At 36.1% G+C, this 15,908-nt stretch overlaps 2 protein-coding genes across 7 annotated transcripts in view; one reads left to right on the forward strand and one right to left on the reverse strand.

The window, feature by feature from the left end:
- The first annotated feature begins 532 nt into the window (after positions 1 to 532).
- LOC100123834 (PRP8 pre-mRNA processing factor 8 homolog) lies at positions 533 to 12,186 on the forward strand. Of its 4 annotated transcripts, none has more exons than XM_031923315.1 (20): positions 535 to 696; positions 1,590 to 1,850; positions 2,105 to 2,273; positions 2,349 to 2,513; positions 2,602 to 2,817; positions 3,074 to 3,412; positions 3,674 to 3,779; positions 4,021 to 4,549; positions 4,798 to 5,024; positions 5,131 to 5,457; positions 5,770 to 5,976; positions 6,060 to 6,350; positions 6,623 to 7,168; positions 7,408 to 8,520; positions 8,827 to 8,996; positions 9,069 to 10,929; positions 11,010 to 11,213; positions 11,301 to 11,425; positions 11,511 to 11,665; positions 11,756 to 11,910. In XM_031923315.1, exons 2-20 carry the CDS (start codon positions 1,613 to 1,615, stop codon positions 11,908 to 11,910), a joined length of 7,143 nt encoding a protein of 2,380 aa, XP_031779175.1. In that variant the 5' UTR covers positions 535 to 696; positions 1,590 to 1,612. The 4 variants fall into 4 exon arrangements, with proteins under 4 accessions (XP_032452786.1, XP_031779175.1, XP_031779176.1 ...); XM_031923316.1 differs by lacking the exon at positions 535 to 696 and adding an exon at positions 771 to 892; XM_032596895.1 differs by lacking the exon at positions 11,756 to 11,910 and having other exon boundaries at positions 533 to 696; positions 11,511 to 11,670.
- A 212-nt stretch (positions 12,187 to 12,398) lies between these two features.
- Positions 12,399 to 15,908, reverse strand: part of LOC100678914 (G-protein coupled receptor Mth2) — a 39,765-nt gene continuing 36,255 nt past the window's right edge. For all 3 annotated transcript variants that reach the window (XM_031923317.2, XM_031923318.2, XM_016982014.2), the window contains one exon: positions 12,399 to 14,835. In XM_031923317.2, the coding sequence (XP_031779177.1) occupies positions 14,463 to 14,835 (373 nt within the window). In that variant the 3' untranslated portion in view covers positions 12,399 to 14,462. The remainder of the gene's footprint in view (positions 14,836 to 15,908) is intronic.

The raw sequence follows: 15,908 nt of genomic DNA on the forward strand, positions 1-15,908 counted from the left end.
AATGACATCATCGTTCATAATATAATAATGGAACAAAAATTTAACGGAATTGTTACTGTAGTGTCTCACGCTTTAAACGGACATTGTATAGTTCTCATGCAAATTAGATGTCTTGAATCGAGGTTCCAATATGTATAATCTAATTATTCTTCGAGAATATAGTATATAGGTGTTTCAAGTGTTCTACTTAGGATTCTATCTTTAAACGTTTGTAATATGTGAAAGAGTGTTTCATATATGTTCTATCGACAAAATAATTAACCTACAAGGACGATGATTTTTCTTGATAAATAGGTATAATGAGCAATTTTTTAATAATTAAAAAAAATCCATTAATTTCTAAACAAACGTATATATAGTTCCAATTTATAAATACTGTTTTAAAACTGCAATCCTCTATATCGCACAATTAGTTTGTAGTTTGTATTAAAAATCAAAAAATCAAAAATAAAATCGTTCGCGCCATGCAGGTTCACCAACTCAAAATTTTCGTTCTCGCACGTTGCCTACATTAGCGCAACGCCATGATGGCGTCGCCATCTTAGCTTCTTTAATGCCCGACAGAAAATACCGAATGGCGAGTAATTTTTGGAGTATCTGAAATCTCGCGAATTATTCCTGAAGTAAACCTTCGACGGAAGTTTTGCAAGTGTTTAACTATGTCGTAAGGTTTGCTGGATCGGTGTTTCAATCAAGGTTAGTCATTAATCTTGTACTTTTTACTCTCTGGCACTTTGAAGCAACTCGTCCAAGCTGACTCTGCACCGTCGCTTCTACCCAACACACGTTCGCGAGCTAAAAACGTTCGGTTTCGTATGCGTATAATTTTTCGCAGTACTTAACTAAAAAAATGAAGCTTTTGCATCAAAACATCGTCGTCTAATTGTCGTTGGTAAAGTACTGATTCTTATCGACTATGCTTTTTGACATTTTCTGATGTTTTGGATCATTTATTTTCAAAGCATTATCTTGCCACGTTTCTTCAATGATTTAGTTAGTTCTAAAGTTTGGTTATATATACTATCGGCATACTCAATTTTTCGCGATTACCTACAGATCATCCATTTTCGATAAAACAATTATTCTTACTAATTTTTTATGTATGCAACTTTGTAGTTCCAAAAGTTTACTTGATTTGCGAAATTTTTTAAATTATGTATAATTATGTATATTAAAATATATATGTCGGTCGCTCAGGGAAAAAACTAAAAAAGTCCACTTTTTTATATTTCTTTAAGGTATTGACTACAATTGGAAAGACAAAAGATCATTAAGTATTTTTTCAATGCAATCTTTGAAATACGTAAGGACGAGTTTAAAAAAAGGTTTTGTAGTTCTCAAAATTAATGATTTGTATAGTTTTCTTTAGTAATGAGTCTTTACTGAGTTTCATTACCGGTGCTATTCTTTTCAATATCCAAAGTATTAGCTTATTGGAACTCAGATATGAAATGTCATCTTTGCCCTGTATTGGTTTCTTCCATACCTAAAACAGTTTCCAAAATGACAACACTTGAACAATTGATACAATATTGTTTTCAAGCCAATAGTGTTGTTTTATTTCTATTAACAAAATTTTAATTTTACAGGTTTTTAGACATTTGTGACAAAAATGTCTATACCACCCTATTTACTGGGCCCAAATCCTTGGGCCCAGATGATGGCACAACAGCAAGCGCATGCTCAGCTAGCTGCTGCGCAAGCTGCTCATGCTCAAGCAGCAGCAGCAGCGCAGGCTCAAGCAGCACATCATGCTCACATGCAAGCTATGAGTGGAGGAGGACCTCCATTGCCTCAACCACCTAAACAGCCTGAAACGGCAATATCTGAAGAAAAGATGCAGGAAAAGGGTAAATCAATTTATGTATTATTTATAAACTTGAGTAATAATGTAACTTGTTTTTATTGAGTGGTGCATAATTGTTAACATGTTCATTAATTTGTTGATCTGTATCGCTCAAAAAGTAAGGGTCATATTTGCCCTGTGTCAATGTAAAATTTGATGCAGTTTCCTAGTTGACAACAATTCCAATTTTAAAATTTCAAAAATTATATAAAGTTTAATAAATAAAAGAATAATTTAATGATTTATAAATTTTTATAGCCCAAAAATGGCAACAACTACAATCAAAACGTTTTGCTGAGAAACGAAAGTTTGGGTTTGTTGATGCTCAAAAGGAGGACATGCCACCTGAGCATATACGAAAGATAATAAGAGATCATGGAGACATGAGTAGCCGTAAATATAGACATGATAAGCGAGTTTATTTAGGGTAAGTTATATACTTTTAATAGCTGTATGCCAATCGTATTTAAATGGTAAATCTTGTACCTTTTTTATCAACCAGAGCTCTCAAGTACATGCCCCATGCAGTTATGAAACTGCTTGAGAATATGCCGATGCCTTGGGAACAGATAAGAGATGTCAAAGTATTATATCATATTACTGGCGCAATTACATTTGTAAATGAAATACCATGGGTTATTGAACCAGTATACATAGCACAATGGGGGTAAGTTTTAATCAATTTTAAACAAAATTATTAAATAATAATTTTCTCGTTATTTTTAAAATTTTAAATAAAACCTATTATTTTATAGAACTATGTGGGTTATGATGAGGCGAGAAAAACGTGATCGTCGACACTTCAAACGAATGAGGTTTCCACCATTTGATGATGAGGAACCTCCATTAGATTATGCTGACAATGTTCTTGATGTAGAGCCGCTAGAGGCCATTCAAATTGAGCTGGATTCTGAAGAAGATTCATCCGTTGCTTCATGGTTTTATGAACACAAACCTCTTGTTGGGACAAAGTAAGTTGAACATCTTTTAGAACATAATTTTACAAGAGCACTTGTAATGATGAATCGCGTAGGGGTCCTGAAATCAACCATTCATGTGGGTTGACTGCTGCAGTATCTATGATGAATTGTCTGAGACGAGACATCAAGTGCTGTAGTTGGATCAAACGCTAATCTGAACGATTTTGCAATAATTTAAATTATATTTTAGAATATTGAATTACTTGTTTAAGTACTAAAACTAATAAAGATATGAATGAAATTTCAGATATGTTAATGGATCAACTTACAGAAAGTGGAATTTAAGTTTGCCAATGATGGCAACATTGTATAGGTTGGCCAATCCACTTTTGACCGACTTAGTAGATCACAATTACTTTTATCTGTTTGATCCTAAATCATTCTTCACGGCTAAAGCTTTAAATATGGCAATTCCTGGAGGACCCAAGTTTGAACCTTTGGTAAAAGATTCAAATGCAGCCGATGAAGATTGGAATGAATTTAATGATATTAATAAGATCATTATCAGGCAACCAATTCGTACCGAATACAGAATTGCTTTCCCATATTTATACAACAATATGCCACATTTCGTGCACTTATCTTGGTAAGATTTATACATTTATTTGACAACAGTATATTACTTTACTCTTTTTACCCACACTTAGTTTTAAGGTTTATATGTAAAGTTTATAAAATCTTACTAGCAGTGTGGTAGATTAATTAATATGGTAGTGGATATTTCAAATCCTTTATTAAGAATAAAAAGGAGATCGCTGAGTCTACCTACAAACCAACATTTTTTAATAGTATAATTTTGGACAAACATTAAAGATATTTTTCAAGTCTAATGAACTTTTCTTTTTAGGTATCATGCACCAAATGTAGTTTACATCAAAACTGAAGATCCAGATTTGCCTGCATTTTATTTTGATCCTTTAATAAATCCTATTTCTCATCGAAATTCATTAAAGGTTAGTACTAAAGTATAAATGATTTTATAATTCATTTTATTGAGTGATATATAATTATCGTCATGTTCTTTAAAATGTTGATCTGTATCACTCGAAGATTAAGGATCATATTTGCCCTGTATCAATGTTATATTTGATACAGTTTCCTAATTGATAACAACTTATAAAAAATATACATCAAACTTATAGCGTTATTGTTCTTTTTATGCTTTTATTTTTTTAACAACAACTCAACTTTCAGACCATGGAACCAACAATAGAAGAGGATGAAGACTTTGTTCTTCCCGAGGAAGATCAACCATTCCTCCAAGAAACTCCACTTTACACTGATAATACAGCCAATGGTATAGCTTTATTATGGGCACCTAGACCATTCAATACCCGATCTGGCAGAACAAGAAGAGCAATTGATATTCCGCTTGTCAAAGCGTGGTATCGCGAGCACTGCCCACCAGGACAACCCGTGAAAGTCAGGGTTAGCTATCAGAAGTTATTGAAGTATTATGTTTTGAATGCCCTAAAGCACAGGCCTCCAAAGCCACAGAAGAAGCGATATTTGTTCCGTTCCTTCAAGTCAACTAAGTTTTTCCAAACGACGACGCTTGACTGGGTAGAAGCTGGCTTACAAGTATGTCGACAAGGTTACAACATGCTTAACTTGCTGATCCACAGAAAAAATTTGAACTATCTTCATCTGGATTATAATTTCAACTTGAAACCAAGTAAAACATTGACTACCAAAGAAAGAAAAAAATCTCGTTTCGGAAATGGTAAGTATCTCATATACGAAAAGAAACCTATTTGATCAAATTATATTTATTTTTCGGCTTCTCGATTTGTCAGTATTTTTTTATTGAGAAAATACTGATCCACGATAAGCCGGAAATAAAAGGTCCTATTTGCCCTGCATAAGTGTGTATATCTCTTGCAGTTTCCTAAATGACAACAATTATATGATAAAAGAATCACTTATAATATATCCACTACAATAACTATATTAAAAACTTTTGTTTTACAGCTTTCCATTTGTGTCGTGAAATTCTTCGCCTGACAAAGTTGATTATTGACTCTCATGTACAATATCGTTTGAACAACGTTGACGCATTCCAACTTGCTGATGGTCTGCAATACATCTTTGCTCACGTTGGACAATTAACTGGAATGTATCGTTACAAGTATAAGTTAATGAGACAAATCAGAATGTGCAAGGATTTGAAGCACTTGATCTACTACCGATTTAATACCGTAAGTTTCGTAAATTCTTATAGTGAAAAGGCACAACTTTTAATTAAATATATTGAATTACTCCATCTTGGATTTAGTTTAATAAATTCGGTATATTTTTGTTAAGGGTCCAGTTGGTAAGGGTCCTGGCTGCGGATTCTGGGCTCCAGGCTGGCGAGTTTGGCTCTTCTTCATGCGTGGAATCACGCCGTTACTTGAACGATGGCTGGGTAATTTACTGTCCAGGCAGTTCGAAGGTCGACACTCTAAGGGAGTGGCGAAAACAGTTACCAAGCAGAGAGTAGAATCTCACTTCGATCTTGAATTGAGAGCATCTGTCATGCACGATATCGTCGATATGATGCCTGAGGGTATCAAACAAAACAAAGCAAGAACTATTCTGCAGCATCTCAGTGAAGCCTGGAGATGTTGGAAAGCAAACATTCCTTGGAAGGTGAGGAAAATCACATGTAATCTGTTTAAAAACGCGATTTTTACTTTAAATGATTTGTATCAAGTTTATGAGTATTGTTTCGGTTTTTTGATTCGTCGATATTTTTTAATAAAGAAAATATCGATCTACGATAAACCGAATATAAAAGGTCCTATTTGCCCTGCATTAGTATACATAATATCTTTTGCAGTTTCCAAAAAGACAACAAATCAAAAGTTATATGTATACAATACGTTTATTATAAATAAAAAATTTTATTTCGTATAAAAACTTATTTTAATTTTTATTAAAAGTATACAATTTTTTTTAAAGGTTCCTGGGCTACCAATTCCGATTGAAAACATGATTCTTCGTTATGTGAAAATGAAAGCTGATTGGTGGACTAACACCGCTCACTACAATCGTGAACGTATCCGACGTGGTGCGACAGTTGACAAGACTGTGTGTAAGAAGAATTTGGGACGTTTGACTCGACTTTACCTGAAGGCTGAACAAGAACGTCAACATAACTACTTGAAGGTGATAAAGAGTATCTAACTTCTCCAGAAGATTATAAAAGATTCTTGTCTGTAACTTTTCTTGTTTTGTTTTATGTGTTTCAGGATGGACCTTACATCTCGCCAGAAGAAGCTGTTGCCATTTACACGACAACTGTGCATTGGCTTGAATCAAGAAGATTTGCTCCAATTCCATTCCCTCCATTGTCTTACAAACACGATACAAAGCTGCTGATCTTAGCTTTGGAAAGGTTAAAGGAAGCTTATAGCGTCAAATCCAGACTTAATCAAAGTCAACGAGAAGAACTGGGACTGATAGAGCAAGCTTACGACAATCCTCACGAAGCTTTATCTAGAATTAAGCGTCATCTTCTGACGCAAAGAGCTTTCAAAGAAGTGAGTTAAATTTTTCTTTTTTTGCACTGAGTTCTAGCAAGTAGCACGAATGATAGGAGTTGCAGGTCTATCTTGTTGATATTTAGTTTATTATATCAATTTACTGCGATTCCAAAATCAAAGGTCATATTTGCCCTGTGTTAACGAGTTCAGTTAGTGCAGTTTCCTTATTGATAACAGATTAAATAGAGAAAAAGTTACGATTTTTATTTTTCTAAAATATCTACAAACTTTTAAACTTCAAAAGTTAAAATAGAAACTTTTTTGTGTAGGTTGGTATAGAGTTCATGGACCTGTATAGCCATCTCATCCCAGTATACGATGTAGAACCACTAGAGAAAATTACTGATGCATACCTTGATCAATATTTATGGTATGAAGCGGACAAACGTCGGCTGTTTCCACCATGGGTAAAGCCAGCTGACACTGAACCACCACCGCTTCTCGTGTATAAATGGTGTCAGGGTATCAATAACCTTCAAGATGTTTGGGATGTCAGCGAAGGCGAATGCAATGTCTTACTTGAGTCGAAGTTTGAAAAGCTTTACGAGAAGATCGATTTGACGCTGCTCAATCGTTTGCTGCGTTTGATTGTCGACCATAACATTGCCGATTACATGACAGCCAAGAATAACGTCGTCATTAATTACAAGGACATGAACCACACCAACAGTTACGGTATCATCAGAGGTTTGCAATTCGCCTCTTTCATCGCTCAGTACTATGGACTTGTATTGGATCTACTGGTACTTGGCCTACAGAGAGCCAGTGAAATGGCTGGACCGCCGCAAATGCCCAATGATTTCCTCACCTTCCAGGTAATAATAATAAAAATAGAACACCTTTTTGTACCTTCGAGTTTCAGGATATCGATATTTTTATTTAGTAGAATATTGACCTATCAAAACTCGAAGATAAACTGTCATGTTTGCCCTGCATCAGTGTCTTACGTATCTGATGCAGTTTCCAAAACGACAACAATGCCTATACGTGCAAAAAATTTCAGTTTCGTAAATATCAATAATTGTTTTAAAATAGGCACAATATATCTTTTTAGGACGTTGCATCAGAAACAGCTCATCCCATCCGTTTATACTGCCGCTACGTCGATAGAATTCATTTATTCCTTCGGTTTACGGCGGACGAAGCTCGGGATTTGATTCAGCGTTACCTGACTGAACATCCCGATCCGAACAATGAGAATATCGTCGGATATAACAACAAGAAATGCTGGCCTCGAGATGCTAGAATGCGTCTCATGAAGCACGACGTCAATCTCGGCCGTGCTGTGTTCTGGGACATCAAGAACCGTCTGCCCCGATCAACCACAACCGTGCAATGGGAAAACAGTTTTGTCAGCGTCTACAGCAAAGACAACCCTAATCTACTCTTCAACATGAGTGGATTCGAATGTCGCATTCTACCCAAGTGCAGGATGACTCACGAAGAATTCACTCACAGGGATGGCGTGTGGAATTTGCAAAATGAGGTGACCAAGGAGCGAACAGCTCAGTGTTTCCTGAGGGTCGATGATGAAAGCTTGCAGCGTTTCCATAACCGTGTTAGGCAGATTCTCATGGCCTCCGGTTCGACGACGTTTACTAAGATCGTTAACAAATGGAACACAGCTTTGATCGGTCTGATGACGTACTTCCGCGAAGCCGTGGTCAACACACAAGAGCTTCTAGACCTGCTTGTCAAGTGTGAAAACAAAATTCAGACACGTATTAAGATTGGTCTTAACTCGAAAATGCCCTCGAGATTCCCTCCGGTCGTGTTTTACACACCGAAGGAGTTGGGGGGACTGGGTATGTTGTCAATGGGACACGTGCTTATTCCGCAATCAGATCTCAGATGGTCCAAGCAGACCGATGTTGGCATCACTCATTTCCGTTCTGGTATGAGCCACGATGAAGATCAGCTGATTCCCAACTTGTACAGATACATCCAACCATGGGAATCGGAGTTTATTGATTCTCAGAGAGTATGGGCTGAGTATGCACTTAAAAGGCAGGAGGCCAATGCACAAAATCGCAGGTTAACATTGGAGGATCTTGAAGACAGCTGGGATCGTGGTATTCCTAGGATTAATACACTGTTCCAGAAAGACAGGCACACGTTGGCTTATGACAAGGGCTGGCGTATAAGGACGGAGTTCAAACAATATCAGGTACATTAAATTATATTCTACAGTAAATTACTCTCATGACATTAGTTAAGTTTATGATTTTAAATAGTTGAGCAAAGTACTATGATGAATTGTCTAGGGGTCCTGAAATCAACCAATAATGTGGGTTGACTGCTGCAGTATTTTTTGATGAGTTGTCTGTGACGAAACATCAAGTACTGTAGTAGGATCATAAGCTAATCTGACTATTTTATTCATATATAAACTTACAATCTAACATTATTCACGTCTTGTACTCTAATAAAAAATAAAAATACACATTAATAATATGCGTGATTTTGTATCTAGGTCTTGAAGCAAAATCCGTTCTGGTGGACTCACCAACGTCACGATGGTAAATTGTGGAACTTGAATAACTATAGAACTGATATGATTCAAGCACTTGGCGGAGTTGAAGGAATTTTGGAACACACTCTGTTCAAGGGAACATATTTCCCAACATGGGAGGGTCTTTTCTGGTAAGAAACGATTTTCTTAAATAATAAATACCTAAGTATAATGAAAACTAATATAAAAATTGAATTTAATAGGGAAAAGGCGTCTGGTTTCGAAGAATCAATGAAGTACAAAAAACTTACCAATGCTCAGCGATCTGGTTTGAATCAAATTCCCAATCGTCGATTCACTTTATGGTGGTCACCGACAATCAACAGAGCTAACGTGTACGTTGGTTTCCAAGTGCAATTAGATTTGACAGGAATTTTCATGCACGGTAAAATTCCAACGCTAAAGATCTCGCTTATTCAAATTTTCCGTGCTCACTTGTGGCAGAAGGTCCACGAGTCAATCGTCATGGATCTTTGTCAAGTATTCGATCAAGAACTCGACGCTCTTGAAATCGAAACAGTGCAAAAGGAAACCATCCATCCTAGGAAATCTTACAAGATGAATTCTTCCTGTGCTGACATCTTGCTCTTCTCCGCTTATAAGTGGAACGTATCCAGGCCGTCCTTGCTTGCCGACTCTAAGGACGTTATGGATAACACGACAACACAAAAGTATTGGATTGACGTGCAGCTCAGGTGGGGTGACTACGATTCCCACGATATCGAACGATATGCTCGAGCTAAGTTCCTGGATTACACTACAGACAACATGTCCATCTATCCGTCTCCTACTGGTCTTTTGATAGCCATAGATTTGGCTTACAATCTCCACAGCGCTTACGGTAATTGGTTCCCTGGCTGCAAACCACTCATACAACAAGCCATGGCCAAGATCATGAAGGCAAATCCTGCGCTTTACGTACTTCGAGAACGTATAAGAAAAGCGTTGCAGCTATATTCTTCGGAACCCACTGAGCCTTACCTATCGTCGCAGAACTACGGAGAACTGTTCTGTAACCAAATCATCTGGTTCGTCGATGATACAAACGTATACCGTGTCACAATCCACAAGACCTTCGAGGGTAATTTAACAACTAAACCCATCAACGGAGCTATCTTCATCTTCAATCCCAGAACAGGTCAACTATTCTTGAAAATTATTCACACGTCTGTGTGGGCTGGCCAAAAACGTTTGGGACAGTTGGCGAAGTGGAAGACTGCTGAGGAAGTAGCGGCTTTGATTCGTTCTTTGCCAGTCGAAGAACAGCCGAAACAAATCATCGTCACGAGAAAAGGTATGTTGGATCCGCTCGAAGTACATCTGCTCGACTTCCCCAATATCGTCATCAAGGGATCCGAGTTGCAACTGCCTTTCCAGGCTTGCTTAAAGGTTGAAAAGTTCGGTGATCTCATCTTGAAGGCTACTGAACCTCAGATGGTGTTGTTCAACTTATATGATGATTGGCTTAAGACGATTTCGTCTTATACAGCCTTCTCGCGTCTTATTCTCATCCTTCGAGCTCTACACGTCAATACCGAGAGAACAAAGGTTGTACTCAAACCAGACAAAACAACAATTACCGAGCCACATCACATCTGGCCTTCGTTAACAGATGACGAATGGGTAAAGGTTGAAGTACAATTGAAGGATCTCATTCTCGCCGATTATGGAAAGAAGAACAACGTGAATGTTGCTTCACTCACGCAATCTGAAATCCGTGATATTATTCTTGGTATGGAGATCAGTGCTCCGTCCGCACAACGACAACAGATCGCTGAAATCGAAAAACAAACAAAGGAGCAGTCGCAACTTACCGCTACCACTACGAGAACCGTCAACAAGCACGGAGACGAAATCATTACCGCAACTACTTCAAACTACGAGACGCAGTCTTTCAGTTCAAAAACGGAATGGCGTATTCGAGCGATTTCAGCCACAAATTTGCATTTGCGAACGAATCACATCTACGTTTCGTCCGACGATATCAAGGAGACTGGCTACACGTATATTTTGCCGAAAAACGTTCTTAAGAAATTCGTCACGATCTCAGATTTACGTGCTCAGGTAACGATCGGAATTTATTTAATCTGTTTACACTATCAAATATTATTTTTTAAAATTTAATTAATTATCTCTTTTGTTAGATTGCGGGATATTTGTACGGAGTAAGCCCACCTGACAATCCTCAAGTAAAGGAAATTAGATGTATTGTAATGCCTCCTCAATGGGGTACACATCAAACTGTACATTTACCACATATGCTACCAAATCATCAATACCTCAAAGAAATGGAACCGCTTGGATGGATACATACTCAACCCAATGAATTGCCACAATTATCACCTCAAGTATGATATTTTATTTTTAAAAATTGAATTAATGCTGTCTTTTATTTTTAATGGATTAAATATTTACGTTATTCATTTGTTTTATAGGATATATCAACGCATGCAAGAATAATGGCGGAGAATTCTTCATGGGATGGAGAGAAAACTATTGTGATAACTTGCAGTTTTACGCCTGGTTCCTGTTCTCTTACTGCATATAAACTTACGCCCAGGTTTGTCTCAGCAATTTTCGCAGGCATAAAAATTAAACATACATCTGACAATAACAGTAAAACTAACAAATATTTTCCATTTTAGTGGATTCGAATGGGGAAAACAAAACACAGACAAGGGTAATAATCCTAAAGGATATCTTCCTAGCCATTACGAGAAAGTTCAGATGCTGTTATCTGATAGATTCCTTGGATTCTTCATGGTACCAAGCCAAGGATCATGGAATTACAACTTCATGGGTTAGTATATTAATATAAATTTTTCTAGTACATTTTATTTTCATTGTATCAATGTGAATTATTCAAAAATTAATTTCCAACTTATTTTAGGTGTAAGGCACGATCCCAGCATGAAGTATGAGCTCCAGTTAATAAATCCAAAAGAATTCTATCATGAGGTACATCGACCAGCTCATTTCCTGAACTTTGCCAGTTTGGAAGACGGTGATGGAGTTAGTGCCGATCGAGAAGACATGTATGCTTAATATATTAAGAAATTTAACTATAAGACACTTATGTAAATAGTTTTGCTTAGAATGTAAACTGTAAAATAACCGACTATATGGGCATGATAATATTGTAATTACATTTTTACAGAAAGTGAGTACAATTTACAATGTAAATTAGATAATTAATTTTCACGAAATATTACATTAGTAATTTCCTTACTGTTCAAGTTCATATTTATTTAGGCATTTATCATGTCCCAAATATTTAATTATAAATTCGTTTTTTAAATAATAAAGAAGAATTTTTAAAAATATGCGATTTTTCAAATTTGACTAGAAAATAGTAGTGACATACTGCGTAAACTGGATATGCTTCTATTCTTGATCATGTATTCGACGTTCTGTCTTCGCTTAAGTTACGCAGTTTTGGTAATTTTTATATTGTTAAGAGACCACTTACCTTGATTACGTTTCGTGTAATTGATGCAAGGAAAGCATGAAAAAATAATCCAAAAGAGATCAAGTTTACAAAATCAGTTTCAATATATATTTCACATACAGACATTAAAAATTACAATTTTATGATTATAAGAGAAAATAGGTTACGATAAGATTGTACTTTGCTATAAATAAATGCAGATTAAGCTAATAAAAAAAGTCAAAATGTTTATGCGACATTAAAATCTTGCAATTATCTGCCATTTTCAAAGTGTCTCGTCTTAAACTCTCGATGCAACTGACTCACACTCTTATAATTAAACTACACGTAACTTACCTACTAAAGAGACAGATATACATCTACAAATATTATCTCATATATTTATATAAAACATACATATAAGGTAACGTTAAAACGATTGTAAAGTATATGGTACACAAGGATATAATTTGACTAGAAAATAGCAGTGACGAGTCATAGTGCATCGAGCTAGCGGATTATCGCATTCATTGATTATATTCTTAAAAGCACCCTGATAGCCAATTCAGCGTATGCATTGTTATTACGGCTTTTCACGCTTAACATTAAAATTATGAATTAGATTGTATTGAGATTAAGAGAATTTTCATCCTACTAAGGTCTTTTATCGGTAGTTTTGATAATGCTCAGCACTATCTAAAAGTATAATTACAATACTCTTGTTTTTATAAGTATTTATTCTTACACAACTTATTTTAAATAGAAAATTCTAAGTTTTACTAACTTATTTCGTGACAACCATCAATTAAAAATATAAAATATTTTCATTCGTATAAACTTAATTATTCGCATAGTGCTAATTTTGATCAAATTTCGCATATATTTGCGATTTTATATTTGTTTTCGTATTACCGGCATTTTTAAAGGACAAAGAAATACGTAAAAAAGTAAAAAAACGTCAATAATAAATATGGAGTAAGTTTATTGATTCGTTTCTCCCGGAACGATCACAGTAAAAATTTCAGCCTGTAATCAAACTTTGTCTATGAAAATTTTTAAGACAATCCAGAATGCACGTGATTTCTCGTCAATTTTCTGTTACAAAATAATATAATTTAATTGTATACCCGGGGAATTGCATCAAATCACTGTTTTATCCATATACGGAGAAAAATATCCACCACGTTGACTGTATACTGCAACAATGCAGTTTTCGAAGGGCCTTTTTTCTCTGCCGCTTAAACATTATGGCTCTAGTCGTCAGTTGACCAAAGCAGTTGAAGATGTATCAGTATTTGGGATCTGCACGATCATTAGTTTATTATAAAAATAATCCTGTTTGAAAATAACAGGATCGCTTATTTATTATACATTTTTGGAGATATATATGAAAATATGATAAAATAGCTTTTCATCTTTGTAAGTTTAGATATACTATCGTATTCTGAGGTATTCCAGTTACCACATCATCAACCGTGCGCAGTATCTGTCGCTTGCGATACAATGCAGCTTATAAAAATATTTCGTCTTTGACTCTTAGTAGTCAACGCATCCTTATCGTCATTCTCGATTAAACCAAAACTAGCTCGAAAAACTTAGATTTTAATCAGTGAGTAGTTGACAAAACTAAAGCTAAAAATTCTATCTTTTTTATGCTGTGCTTTGAAATCGTCTTCGCTTTTATTCACAATAACATTAAAAATAAACAATTGATATTGTTCTTTGATTCTTCAGATAGTAGTTCGTACAGTATATTTACATTTTAACAACTGCTTGGACAAGCACCAGAAAGAATTCTACGTTATATAATCTTTTGGCTATCAGGAGAAAAGCTTTCGCATCCGTCTTTGAAAAAGAAAAGAAAAAATAAATAAAACTTACAGCTTTACTTGTCTCGTTACACATATTAGGTCCAGCAGAGCTTTGAAGTAGTAGTTGTCGCGGTCAAGCCTTGAAAATCACAACTATAAATAACGCGCGACAGATGCGCTTCGGATACGGGATGCGACACTTTCCTAATTACGCTCACTCTTAGCTCGTCCCAAGTTATTTATAATATATACCGTCGCAAGCCATCTTCGCAGCGCATCCATCAGCGACGGCGAATATGCGTCATCGAAAAAGTCTCGGCGCGAGAGAAATCGAAGATGATCCCCGAGCTCTGAATAATTCAGATACAGTCGCTCTCGTCGGTGACGGTCGCTTTGCCGCGGTAAGAGTCCGCGTAGGGGTTGATCTTTTCCTGCAACGGGGCTGCGGTCACACAGGTTGTGCGCGAGGTTGAACTAGTTGGACATCCGCTTCGGGAGGTTGAGTTTCGGGAAAGAAAGTTATTGCCCTTACAGCCGAATCGCTTCACCAGGAGTCGCCTGATCTTGTCCTTCCATACGAAGATAATGAAGATTATGACACCTTGCAGGGTGTTGGTCAGGTCGGTTATGTACCACACGGATTTTGGTAACTTGTCTTCCAGCAGCCAGGAGATTATCTCCATTGACCAGTTTATGCCCATTACGATGAAGAGTTTCAGATAGAGGTTGAACCTGCAATTCAAAATTTTTTATTATATTTTTTACGTCAGCTATAGCTTTGTTTTTATTCTTCATTATAGTTTTTACTATAAATTAACGTATGATATTATATGCTTTATTACTTTTGTGCGTCGTTTACGCAGTGACTAACAAATCAAGAACAAACAAGTGGCTGACAAGATATTTTTGCATTAATTAATATCGTTTTCAGTCCCGTTTGAAGAAAAATGCGATTTCGTTAGTCACTATATGCAAGATAGAAGATATGACGTTGCATTTGAAGCAAGAACTTTGAAAGCTTCGGGGAACCACCTGTAAACATTGCCCAGGAGACGTTTATTAGTTCAGCGGTCACTACTGCAAATAGAAAAACATGTAAAGCGTAGTAAACTGTCTTTCATTGGCGCGATTATGCGATGCTGGTTTGTTGCAAGAAAACGAGGGAGAGAGAGAGAGAGAGAGAGGGAGAGAGAGAGAAACGGATTTCAAGCTTATGCCCTCGTTATCGATTTTCGATGCGTATACATTAGCACGTTTCCTGTAAACCGCGATATATGTGTACTTATATGAAGACATCTTTCGAAAATATCTGAAATACTGATGGTAAACTTCTGAAGATATCTCAATGGAGAGAAGTTATTATTGGATATATAAATCGAAATTTTACGGAGTTGTTAAACTTTGATGGCCTGGTATGAGACACACCATGATTATATATTGGTTTATTCAAGACGATGTTTTATGGGCATCAAGTTTTAGATTAAAAATGAAAAGTCTGCCTGTAAAGTCATTTCACGATGATCGTCAGGTTTATAGCACTTTCCTGCAATTAAATTTCTCTCCTCTGTATGTAAATTAAAACTTCAATCTGCTTTCATGTCGGAAACTAAGACTATGAAACTTCTGCAAGTCTGAAGAAAACTAATCATTGTACGTCATCCGATAAGTTTTCGAGCAACGCTTGCGTGAGAATTGAAACCACGAAAGCTAAATGCTTAAAGTAGTTCAAAAAAGCTCGACTAAATTTTGCAGGTTTGTTCTCAAGACGTTTAGCAAACTATACTATGAAATAGAAATTTTAAAGC

The sequence above is a fragment of the Nasonia vitripennis genome, chromosome 2 (assembly GCF_009193385.2).
Source record: "Nasonia vitripennis strain AsymCx chromosome 2, Nvit_psr_1.1, whole genome shotgun sequence".
NCBI classification, from domain to species: Eukaryota; Metazoa; Arthropoda; class Insecta; order Hymenoptera; family Pteromalidae; genus Nasonia; species Nasonia vitripennis.

What these genes read in the sequence shown, in the direction of transcription:
- LOC100123834 (XM_031923315.1), top strand. Translation starts at nt 1,613, where the DNA reads ATGTCTATACCACCCTATTTACTGGGCCCAAATCCTTGGGCCCAGATG. An exon ending in AAACCTCTTGTTGGGACAAA is followed by an intron (nt 2,818 to 3,073) that starts GTAAGTTGAACA and finishes ATGAAATTTCAG; the next exon opens with ATATGTTAATGGATCAACTT. An exon ending in ATGATTTCCTCACCTTCCAG is followed by an intron (nt 7,169 to 7,407) that starts GTAATAATAATA and finishes ATATCTTTTTAG; the next exon opens with GACGTTGCATCAGAAACAGC.